The sequence below is a fragment of the Uloborus diversus genome, unplaced genomic scaffold (assembly GCF_026930045.1).
Source record: "Uloborus diversus isolate 005 unplaced genomic scaffold, Udiv.v.3.1 scaffold_741, whole genome shotgun sequence".
Taxonomy (NCBI): Eukaryota; Metazoa; Arthropoda; class Arachnida; order Araneae; family Uloboridae; genus Uloborus; species Uloborus diversus.
In genome coordinates this window covers 59,901-72,628 of record NW_026558947.1, presented here as the reverse complement: position 1 = coordinate 72,628, position 12,728 = coordinate 59,901, and the positions used below count along the sequence as shown (strand labels likewise).

General features: G+C 31.1%; 1 protein-coding gene across 1 annotated transcript in view; it reads right to left on the bottom strand.

The window, feature by feature from the left end:
- Nucleotides 1-12,485, bottom strand: part of LOC129233805 (N-acetylglucosamine-1-phosphotransferase subunits alpha/beta-like) — a gene marked incomplete at its 3' end in the record, with an annotated part of 32,680 nt that extends 20,195 nt beyond the window's left edge. The window contains exons 1-3 of the mRNA XM_054867779.1: nt 12,357-12,485; nt 11,246-11,331; nt 5,287-5,406 (exon numbers count right to left, since the gene is read on the bottom strand). Coding sequence (XP_054723754.1) covers nt 5,287-5,406; nt 11,246-11,331; nt 12,357-12,485 — 335 coding nt within the window. The remainder of the gene's footprint in view (nt 1-5,286; nt 5,407-11,245; nt 11,332-12,356) is intronic.
- Between the last annotated feature and the right edge of the window lie 243 nt (nt 12,486-12,728).

The following is a 12,728-nucleotide window of genomic DNA, read 5'->3' as shown; positions in this document are numbered from 1 at the left end:
TGAGGGCTCCAGTAAAAAGATAAGTCAATCTCTCCCCGTGAGTAACAACATAGTTTCCAGGAGAATAGATGAAATGGCTGCTGACGTTGAGTGCTAACTCATAAATGTTTTGAAACAAAGTAAATTTGCACTACAGATTGATGAATCAACTGTGACAGATAACAGAGCTATTTTATTAGCTTACGTGAGATTTATTAATGAGCTGAAAGAAATAACTGAGGAAATGTTGTTCGCCAGAACTTTGATTAATGATTTTTAAAGTAGTGAAGGATTATTTTGAAGAAAAAGAAATTCCATTGACAAATGTAAGTGCTTGCGCAGCAGATGGTGCCCCTGCCATGGCGGGTCGTCATATTGGGTTTCTTGCACACCTTAAAAAAGAAGTGCCAGAAGTGATTACCATCCATTGTGTCATTCATGGTCAACACTTGGTTGCAAAAAAAAAAATGAGTGGTGTTTTGCATGAAACCTTACAATTAGTCATTACTGGTATTAACAAGATCAAAGCTAATTCTCTCAATGATCGCCTGTTTCGAGAGCTTTACCATGAAAATGATGAAAAATTCGAACGCTTGCTTTGTTTGTGAGATGGCTTTCCAAAGGAAACTGTTTGCGCCGTTTCTTTGAATTATTCGACTCTGAAGCTGAGTTTCTCGACTTGCATGATCCTGCTTTAAGTGAGAATTTGAAACTGCGCAAATTGGAGAACTTGCTTATCTCACAGATATTTTTGAAAAAATGAACGAAGTCAACATTAAGCTTCAAGGAAACAAGATGAACCTTATCAAGGCCAAAAGCATAATTTCAGCATTCATTGCCAAATTCGAAATCTACAAGGCAAATATTGGCCATAAAGAATTTATCCTGTTTCCGACTCTAAAAAAAAGTTTAGTTGTAGATGATGAACTTCCTGAAGAAATTTTTTTAATTTTTATTCATCACCATGATCAGTTGAAAAAGAACATGGAATCAAGGTTTGCAGATTTAATCAACTTACAAATTCCTGACTGGATTTTAGACCCATTTAGTTTTGAAAATGTGTATGAACTGGAAAACTCGTTGCAGACAGAGTTTATGGATTTGAAATTTGATTGTGAATCAAAAATTACTTTCAAGCCATACGGTTACAAACTTGCCTGGGTGAAGCTTATGGGTACTTACACACAACTTGAAAAAAAGCTGAACAGCTCCTCCTCTCATTCCCCTCAACATATTTAGTTGAAAGAGGATTTAGCTCTGTAGTGCAGCTTCTCACGAAGCAAAGAAATAGATTGGACATCTGCCTCAAAGGGGACCTCAGATTAAATCTCACTAATATAAAACCAGACATCAAAGCTTTAACGGAGTTCCATCATGCACAAGGCAGCCATTAAAAAGGTAAAAAAGAACAATTCTTAACAGTTAAAATTTTCAATTTTTTCCGGATTTCAATTAAAAAAAAAAGCATGTTACTGAAAAATGTAGTGTTCTTATTTTTGCTTTGTATGTAAATGACGTTGGTTAATTAAAGAACTTCAAATTATGTTTTTCCTTTTTTTTTTCTTTTCCTTTTGGGGGGGGGGGGGGAGGGAAAGGGGTTAAGAATAAAAAATTCAGTTTTAAAGCTAATTATTGCTTTATCATGCACTTTTTGAAGCTTTAAACTAAAATTAGGTGTTCAGTAACATTAATCTTCACTAAAATCAGCGCCATCTAATTTGTGTTTTTAAGGGAAGAACTTGGGGGGCGATAGGTGTAATTTAACTTCAGAAAGGGGCGATGGGCCAAAAAAGGTTGGGAACCACTGCTCTAGAGTATTCCTTTGAGAATATCGAAATTTTAATTTACAGAAGCACAGTCGTCATGAGGGGTAGGAATGGTTCCACTGAATAATAGTTGCCATAGATATAGTTACAATTATTATTTTAAGTTACATAAAGCATTAAAAATGGAGTACGTGAATGCGAACTCATGGAACAAACTATATAAAACCCGTCAATTGAACTGCCTTATAGAGAAAGAATTAGGCGTGCACATTTTGGCCCCTATCCGCGTCATTTTTTTTCTTAATCATTTGCAGACCATGAAGTTAAAAGAAAGAAGAAAAAAACAGTCTTGTTTCTACTTACAACTGTATAATAGACAATTCTTTTGTTTTTGTTTTACAAAAGCTTGTTGCACATTCTGTTCCTCTTATCCGCAGCTTCAAAACGAAGGAAATGTATTTCCACGTTTAGAAACGCAAAACAAATTTTCTAAACTTAACTCAAATCTTGCTCCTAAATACAATTCTTAGTCCCCCTTCCAGCAGCAAAATGAAATGCAATTTTGAGTGAACCCAACCTTTAGCATACAACCTAAAGCTATCTACATGGGAGAAAGGTAAACTTCACATGCATTTAAAGTACTTAATTGCCTGCCCTTCTGACTTACATTGATCGTGATACAGAACTTAAGTCTCACTGGAGGTTTTAATTTCGTGAAGTTTAAAGAATGATGTATTGCGATTAATGGTTATACGTGAGATACAAATTGTTCCACCTTATCCCTCCACTGTAAACAGAGTTGCTTCAATTGACTGATACGTATTGATTTTTATCTTACAGCATTTTTTCAATGACAGTTGAATTACTTAGTGGTAGATACAAACTAACTTTTACAATAAAAGTTATCGAACTGAGAGTCTTGTAATTGGGAATAGAGTTTTGCTCAACCAATTTCACGATGGATACTGAAAAGAAAAAACTTTATAATGTGGCGTAATATTTCATCATACCATTTTCAGTAGCAATCTCTACCCGCTAACTGGTTTAAAATTATCGTTAGTCAGCGAAGATGTTCCATCAGGTGTACTATTGCTTCGAGCGTTAAAGTAATATAAAATTTTAAACGATTAAGAAATTTGTTTACATAAAAAATGGCAACATTTTATGCATTTTAAAAATTAAAATTAATATTTTTTTCAAATTTTAAACTTTTACCCTTCCAAAATTTGCCGTATTAAATTTTCATGTGGTTTTTGCGGGTCTAAAGGTGGCACATCCTTTTATTTTACCACACATTAGCAATCCTTGTATGGTAGTTTATGTTTATGTAATGAACCCCATGGACTATCCCCCTCCCCTTTGAAAGATAAATTCAATCTACGCTACTATGCACAAAAATGATTATTTTGCAATTCAATAGCCATATTAGTATTTTTACCCCTGATTCTTTGATAACCTGGAGCGATTTATGTTAAACTTAGGTGAACCGAATTAGGTAAACCGTGGAATAGTATAAATTACATATACCTATTGAATTGTTTAAAGATAATACAATATTAAATTAAATTTCCGTTGCAAGGATGTTGTTTTAATTAAGTTTAGTATTCTAATGTTAAAACTGTTGAAGATTATACTTCGATAATGCACGCATTTTTAATGCCTATCTCATTTTGGTATTTTCTGCGCTGGTTATATAGAAAATACAGATCGAAATTTCGTTAATTGTTACGGTGTTATTCCTTGAAAACTTATTAGTGAAATGCGCAAGGAAATTGAAGAAGAACCGACGGCGATTTTCAACGCGTCCCTGTGTCTTTCCAGGGTGCGTTTGAAGAACACTGAAAGGCAGCAATGCTTTTTTCGTTCGGTTTTCATTGCCAAACGTGCTCCACGCTTGTCGCTAATTGACATTAACGGCCATTCTTTAGGATATTTTTTGTGTTGATTGCATTTAAAATATCTCCTGGTGGTTATATGTTTCTAACCATTTTCATTTGCTTTGAACCAAGGTTCACAAATTTAACGATTACAGTTAAACTTTGAGGAAACTTAACTACGGTCATTTTTTACAGGCTTTTCATTCAGACCAAATTCATAACCATACGATAATTCTTTCGTGTCGAAAAGATCAATTTTATGATTAAAAATATAAACTTGAACCTCTTAGGATCTTTCTTAAATTCCAAAAACCAGCCTATATGAATTCCTGAGCAACAATTTAACTGAGTGCCAAATTTGGAAGAAATCCAACTAAAACTGAGATTTGTATAAGGAACATACACACACACAAACATACATATATAGATTATACATACATTATAGTTTATATATATATATATAGATTAGTACTTTTACCCCTGTTCTTTGACAGCCTGGAGCAACTTCTATTAAACCGAATTAGGTTATCGGTTACAGTTGAACCGAATTACTTAAAGATTCGACGTAAATCAAGGAAGAGTATAAAGAAAATTTATATATTGCAAATTGGTTCCATAAGAATCATAGAACATTAAATTAAATTTCTGCTGCAAGGATGAAATAGATGTGCATTTTAATAAAAGTAGTCTAATGCTGAAACAGTCGAAAATTGTACGTCAATATTGAATGCAATATTATTACCTTACTCATGTTTGTATTTTCTCCGCTATTAACGGGAAAAACAGTGATCAAAAATTAAACACAACCCTTCACAACCCTTACTTACTGTTGTGGATTTTACAATTACACAATGTTTAAAAATTGTAATTTAACGGTAGCATTCAAATTATGTAGAACCATGAGTAGCATCAATGACCCCTTGACTTCGTAGGTCGCAGTTAAAAGAAACGATGTTCAGTATCATTTCTTATATCTACGGCTTCCTCGCCAAACATACTTTAACGCTCATCGCTAAAAAACGGCATTGACGGTCACCGTTCAGGATACGTTTTGTGTTGATTGCATTTAAAATAGCTCCTGGTGGTTATATGTTGATAACCTTTTGCATTTGCTTTGAACCAAGGTTCACAAATTTAACGATTAAAGTTAATCTTTGAAGAAACTTCATTTAGGGTAGTTTTTTACGGGCTTTCATTTAGACTAAATTCATAACTATACAAAAATTCGTTCGTGCAGAAAAGAGCAATTTTTATGACTCAAAAATATGAAGTTAGACCTCTTTGGGTCTTTTTAAAATTCCAAAAACCCGCCTATAAGAATTCCTGATCAACAATTTACCTTTGTGCCAAATTTGGAAGAAATCCGACGAAAACTGTGGATTTGTATAAGGAATATACACACATACCCACAAACATACATCCATTTTTATATATATAGATTTATGCATATTTTCCCCATAAATTTGCATGGTTGAGTGTGTCTGTACATTTCTGCAAATTTAATATTGTTTAATAATTTATTGAACTTCCTTATGAAAAAAGCACATTTTCTCACCATTTGAAATTCATTAAAATTACTGTTAAATCTTCAAATTTCTTGATACAAAGACAAAATCTATTTTTTTATGGAAGAAATGAATGTTAAAAATTCACATGAATATTACTTTGATGCAGAGCTTGAAAATCCATATTCTTCCTTAGCTTTGGAAAGTTCTCTTAAAAACTTAGGATCAGATCCATTTACCCAAGTGTAAACAACATCAATTGGAACATATTGGCAAAGCCTGTAATTTATACAGAACATTAACACTACAAGCAAAAGGAAAAACAATAAAAAGTAAATAATAAACTAGATACAAATTTGTAAACGAAATAAGACAAAAACAAAATAAAGACAAAATTCATGGTATATTAAGCAGCAAAGCTGTACAGGAAACAAAAATTCTACTACTTTTTCCGTAAATCTATATTTTAAAAATAGATAATGGGATTTGAGAAAAAGTACCTTAATACTAGCTACAGGAATTATTAGCTTCAACTTTCTAAAAAAATTTTAAAAGTCCAGAACAAGGTTAAAGTTATAGTAAAACTATATTTTCTAAACGTTGGCCATCAAAGTATTGGTTATACTAGCATAAGTTAAAATCCAAGAAAGAAAAAAGATGTACATATTCAGAAAAATAAAAGAACAAAATGTAACACCTTGAGTATGAGTTGTACCTCAGAAATCAGTATATGTTAAAATTTGCAGTATAACATATTTACATTATTTCACTGAAAATTATCAGAAATGTTAACAATCACAATTCAGCAACTTTATAAAAATATTGATATAAATTATGTCTTCATGTTAGGTGAATTGAAGGGAATAATATTGACTGAATCATTAATTGATAAGTAGAAATAATGAAAAAAATAAATAAAATAAAACTTTTTATCTAGTTTCTAGTTTCCTTTGTTTGCAATTAAAAAATTTCCTGGACAAGTGCTAAAATATTATTTTACTATTCAAAATTTCCGAAGCTGCGCTTTAAATTCTAACATCAAAATATTTGTCAATAAATAAATAAAAAAAGAAGAGAAAAAAAAGACAAGTACAGGAAAAAAAAGTTTAAGAAAAAATAATAATCTTACAAAAAGTAGCAGAAAAATATCTTAAAAACTAGTAAATTTCATTGAAATAATCATCATATTTTATGCAGGACAAATTAATTGAAAAATAAATAAATATAGCAAAAATTCGGTAAGTCCAACTTCGACAAGCAGAAGTGAATCATTATTAACTCTAATTGAAAGGAGAATTAATAACATTTATTTCCAATAAGGCGAATTTTACTTCATTATTCTTGTTCAATTTTCCTTGCTGTAGAAGCTCCTTAAGTTGAAATTGCCCCCCTCAAATAGTATGAACAAAAAGAAAGAAACCCTCGCTAATGCATCGAAAGGTGTCGAGATGAAGTGAATCTAACAAATCTAACAGAAATTTACAAAATAAGTGGAACTTTTTTACTAAAGAAAATGAACATTCCAACAATCCACTACAGATTTTATAGATGTTTTTGCTGTTGATGAAAATTACTATCTATTCAAAACACAAGAAGAGCAGCAGATGTATTGCACTTTTTCATAGAATCTCGTTCAAACTTCCAGACCCCTCGTTTGAAGCATTAGAAGTATTAAAGGACTCTTTAATGAAATAGTATTTCTGCTCAAAAAGTAATGTTTGATTATAGAATTTTTAAAATAAAATATCTTTTTTCCTTGGTAAATTCAAATTCTAACATTTCAGCAAAAAAAAAAAAGTTGTTTTTCAACCTATACAACCTTTTGCAGTGATTATATTATATGTTATTACCTCAAAAAGTAGATTTTCTTCTCATTACATTATTCTAATATATTTGCTAATATTATTAATTTAATGAGTTTCAGTGGTAGTACCTTATTTGATTCTATAATTTTGTTTTAGTTTCCAATGAGCATAATTTTCAACAACTCGAATTTTTTCGCTCTCCATGTAACTTCGACTTATCGAAGTTTTAGTGTAGGGGAGAGTGGTAATGAATGGGCCAATTTTTGGTTTTTAATTTTTGTAATTTTTTCTAGTACTTTTTTTCAGCTCAGAATTGGCTCTTTAGATTCTTTACCTATTTGGTTACATAAATAAGTAATAAAAGTTGGATTACAAAATGTCTATAATGAATGATAAAAGAAAATAAAACAATAGAAATTTGGCCCATTCATCACCCCCATGGGGCTGAATGGGCCATTGAAGGCAATGAATGGGCTACTGAATGAATTCAATGAAAACATGTAGAATTTATCTTTTAAAAATTTCTCATTAATAAATAAAAATACAAGCAAAAATGTTCATTAATATCATTACAATTAAATAAAGAATAAATACCTTTGTGCTGAAAAATTAAAATGTCAGTAATCCAACGTTATTAAGCACAAAACTTGCAAATGATTGCAGACACGTGTTTCGGTGTTACAAGGAACACCTTTTTCAATGCAAAGAAGTGTGAGCTTTTGGATGAAAAGTCATCCGAGAAAAGCAACACGGTGGAACAGGAGGTAGTATAAATATCAAAAAATAGAAATTAAACAAAACAAAAAAGATAAAATGACACATGGAGACAAAATTTATTATATAATTCCATCAGGAAAAAACCGTTAAGTAATAAATTTTAAAAGAAAACCCATAAACAATGCAAAAAGTCCAAAAATGAAACCACTCTGAATAAATTAGCAATAAATTTACCAGCGGGAAAAACTATGTATGGAAGCAATGTATCAAATGGAGAAATGCAGAAAAAACAGAGTGAAGGATAAACATATTGGAATTAGTTAATCACAAAACGAAATAAGAAAGCAAAAAATGAAAAAATAAAAGTAAGAAATGTACGACGTTTACATAAAAATAATAGAAAATCTAAACCAATTTTAACAAAGGAGTCCACACAGAGGAAAAATAGGGAATTGCAGTAAGATCGTTAACTAAATTAGAACGGTTCCTCAGGATGTGAAAAGATTCCCAAAAATCAAGATCCAACGAATTGGGGCATTTTTGGATAATTTGATAAGAGTTAAAATCAAAAGAGTGATTCGATTCCCAACAGTGTTGAGCAATACTGGATTTATTCAGCTGTTGTTTTCTCACATAGCTTTGATGTTCTTTTAACCGAAATTTCAAAGAACGGCGGGTCTGTCCGATGTATCCGAGTCCGCAATTGCAAACAATTTTATAGATCCCACAGCAATTAAGAGGGTGAATAGAATCTTTAAGAGAAGAGAAAGAAAGTTTATTAATAGGAGAAAATACCACTTGGAATTGGAATCGCTTCAGAATCTTAGCAACCTGAAAACTGATACCAGGGAAGAAAGGCAGAACAACTAAATTCTTAGTGTTAAAAGTTCTATTAAGAACAACATTTTGAGATTTTTTGCAAAGTTTTTTATAAATGGAATCAACTAAGGTGGGCGGATAGTCTCTATCAACAGCCACAGCTCTTATATAGTTAAGTTCCGCATTAAGAAGCTCAGGTGAAGAACAAATATTCATTGCACGATAAACATATGTGTTGAAAGCTGAATATTTTTGATTAGGAGGGTGAGACGATAATCTATGTGGGGGTAAGGAAACAGCAAATGGTTTACGATAAACTGTAGTTTCAAAACCGGACTCAGTTCGAGAAACGAGAACATCCAGAAATGGAAGGCAATTATTCTGTTCTTTTTCACAAGAGAATTGAATATGAGGATCAATGGAATTTAAAATGGATAAAGCATCATCAATATTCAGCTTTCAACACATATGTTTATCGTGCAATGAATATTTGTTCTTCACCTGAGCTTCTTAATGCGGAACTTAACTATATAAGAGCTGTGGCTGTTGATAGAGACTATCCGCCCACCTTAGTTGATTCCATTTATAAAAAACTTTGCAAAAAATCTCAAAATGTTGTTCTTAATAGAACTTTTAACACTAAGAATTTAGTTGTTCTGCCTTTCTTCCCTGGTATCAGTTTTCAGGTTGCTAAGATTCTGAAGCGATTCCAATTCCAAGTGGTATTTTCTCCTATTAATAAACTTTCTTTCTCTTCTCTTAAAGATTCTATTCACCCTCTTAATTGCTGTGGGATCTATAAAATTGTTTGCAATTGCGGACTCGGATACATCGGACAGACCCGCCGTTCTTTAAAATTTCGGTTAAAAGAACATCAAAACTATGTGAGGAAACAACAGCTGAATAAATCCAACACTGTTGGGAATCAAATCATTCTTTTGATTTTAACTCTTATCAAATTATCCAAAAATGCCCCAATTCGTTGGATCTTGATATTTGGGAATCTTTCCACATCCTGAGGAACCGTTCTAATTTAGTCAATGATCTTACTGCAATTCCCTATTTTTCTTCTGTGTGGACTCCTTTGTTAAAATTGGTTTAGTTCTTATATTATTTTTTATGTAAACGTCGTACATTTCTTACTTTTATTTTTTTCATTTTTTGCTTTCTTATTTCGTTTTGTGATTAACTAATTCCAATATGTTTATCCTTCACTCTGTTTTTTCTGCATTTCTCCATTTGATACATTGCTTCCATACATAGTTTTTCCCGCTGGTAAATTTATTGCTAATTTATTCAGAGTGGTTTCATTTTTGGACTTTTTGCATTGTTTATGGGTTTTCTTTTAAAATTTATTACTTAACGGTTTTTTCCTGATGGAATTATATAATAAATTTTGTCTCCATGTGTCATTTTATCTTTTTTGTTTTGTTTAATTTCTATTTTTTGATATTTATACTACCTCCTGTTCCACCGTGTTGCTTTTCTCGGATGACTTTTCATCCAAAAGCTCACACTTCTTTGCATTGAAAAAGGTGTTCCTTGTAACACCGAAACACGTGTCTGCAATCATTTGCAAGTTTTGTGCTTAATAACGTTGGATTACTGACATTTTAATCATTACAATTAGTCAAAAATTTATGCATTTTTTTAATAGTTAAAATGTTAATTGCTTTTGGTAAAATTGAATATTATCATTGACAAAGTGTTAATAATAAAAAAGAACTACAGTGAAGCACCGTTTATATATTTCTCTTTTATGCGTTTTTATCAATTATACATTTTTAAAATTGGTCCCTGCAAAGTCTAATACACATTAACCTATACCTATTATACGTTTTTTCGTTTGTACGCTTTTTTCATACAGTCCCTTCAAAAACGTATAAATGGTGCACTGTATTACCTAGATTTTCAAATCGGTAAGTAATTTTTAAAAAAGGTATAATTTAAAATTTAAATATACACCAGTCTACAAAAGCAAACAATAGGATATTTTTAAAAAATCATATAAAATCAACAAAGCAAAAGCACATTATTCTACTCAAACCTATTTATTAAATACTGGATGGAATCACTCATATCAAATCCCAATGGTGAAAAACTGGTAGATGGGGTCAACTACTAGACAGTTCATCTTAATCAATTATAGAATTTCACTTTTGTTTCTAATAAATAGTTAATATTTCTTATGGTTAAAACGTGCAAAATTTAGAAATTACTATAAATTAACTCTAAGAAAGAAGTAATATAAATAATCTAAATCTATAACAGCCAGTTATGTTTCATTATAAAAAAGAAAATCAGAAAAAAAAAAAGAAAACCATATTTTGGTGACCCATCCATAACCACATGATATAGTGGCCCATTCAGCCCCTTACCTATACTTCTGGAATATATTCAGGTTTTTTTAATACATTAAATTCAAATAACGTCAAAATACATCTTAAAATTAGTTTATAGATATGGAAAGACTTGCTAATACACTTATATGCAGATAAATAATAGAAACTTTTTAGCTAGTATTTATTTTACTGAAAAGGGAAAAAATTACTTTTCAATCAGATTCTTGACCATCCTACTCTAGTGGGAAAATGGCTTCTCTCAAACAAATTCAACAAACAAAAATTGGATGAGTTTAGTAGAGCAAATAGCTCCATCCATTAGTGGCATCAAAAATAATTTTATGCAAATACTTTTCATATTTTGTTAGTGGCCCATTCATTCCCACTCTCCCTTAGATCTGATACATTAATATACAAATTACAAACACTACTTACATATTTCGGAAGCTTTTCCCAAGAATATTGTTATGGTAAGGACTAAACACTACAGCATATTTTTCTTTACTCCACTCCATCAAAGTCTAAAAAAAAGATACTCTATTAAATACAAACAAAAGATAAAACTCTCAATTTCTTAATTTTCTTGTTTTCATGCAAATACATCTATTTTGAAATAAAAATGTAAGAATCATTGCTAAAAATATATTAGGCATACTTTGAGACCAAAATTTTAATTTTTACACCCAGATTTCTAACCCTGAAGTGGCTAAGTTTGACACCTAAAATTTTACTGACATTGTGTCCTCTTCCCTACCTCCAACTCATTGTGATCACAATTCACAATTGACTTGAAAGAATTAAAAAAAAATATGTTTTAACATTTTTATTTGAAATGTTGAATTATTTCTATTTTATGGATTCTGTAATTTTTTTTCAACCTCATATTAATTAAATTTATCAAATTGGCACTCAGATGATTCATTTAACATATAAAAAACTTACTTCAGTTCCATTATGGTAACTAAACTTAAATTCTTATTCCTTAGACTGGCAAGTAAGTTTTACACAAAAATTCATTCATAATTAGCTGCCTAGCCTGGCTAGTTTAGGTGCTAATGACAGGCTGCTGATCTTCATCTAGATTCCCCGAAGTAACTAAGTATACCATAGTGAAATACTTCGGGTCTATTACCTCCTTCTTGCCTTCTCAGGCTGCTAAGATAGCAAAAGAAAGTTTATTTGTTAAAATTAACATTTTTGAGACATAAATTACATATCTTTGAAGGAAAATGGAATGCATTGCAGCAGGGTTCGCCGATATATAAGTCAATATACATCATGATATCTCGGAATTTCGCAAATTTTTTTCAACAGTGGCCAAATTGTTGGTGTCAAAGACTAGGTTCTAATGTATTTCGTATTTTTGATTTGTAGAATGAAACAATCAATGTCTAATGTTTCGAAACTGAGCCGAGCTCCCAGTAATTGAAATACTCTCGTGAAGGCAGTAAATGAAATGTTTCCCACCTTCAAAAATAAATGTACAAGAAAATGACACATCAATTTCAAAATGTCACAAAAATTTATAAATTAAAAAAGTATTTACTTCTCCAAAATGAAGAGCAGATACAAATAAGATTATGAAGCCCAAAAACAGCAAAAGAACAGTATGCTTTCTTGAAAGTATATCGTAGGTTTTCCGCTGTAGAAGTTTACACAGCACTGTGCGAGACATTATTAAAAATGTTGAATACCGGGTTCATACATTTGCTGAAAATTACAGAGCAGGAGATAATTTTAAGAAAATCCAAAAATGTTTGAAAGACTAACACTAAATTGAATTTTATTTGAAAAACTAAGACACATTTTGCAATAAACTGCGAGCTGGGGCAGATTTTCTTTTAATTACTCAATGTAAACATACAGAGCGCAGCCATGATGAATGATATAAACAAAACAGCGTTGCCAATCAAGTAAC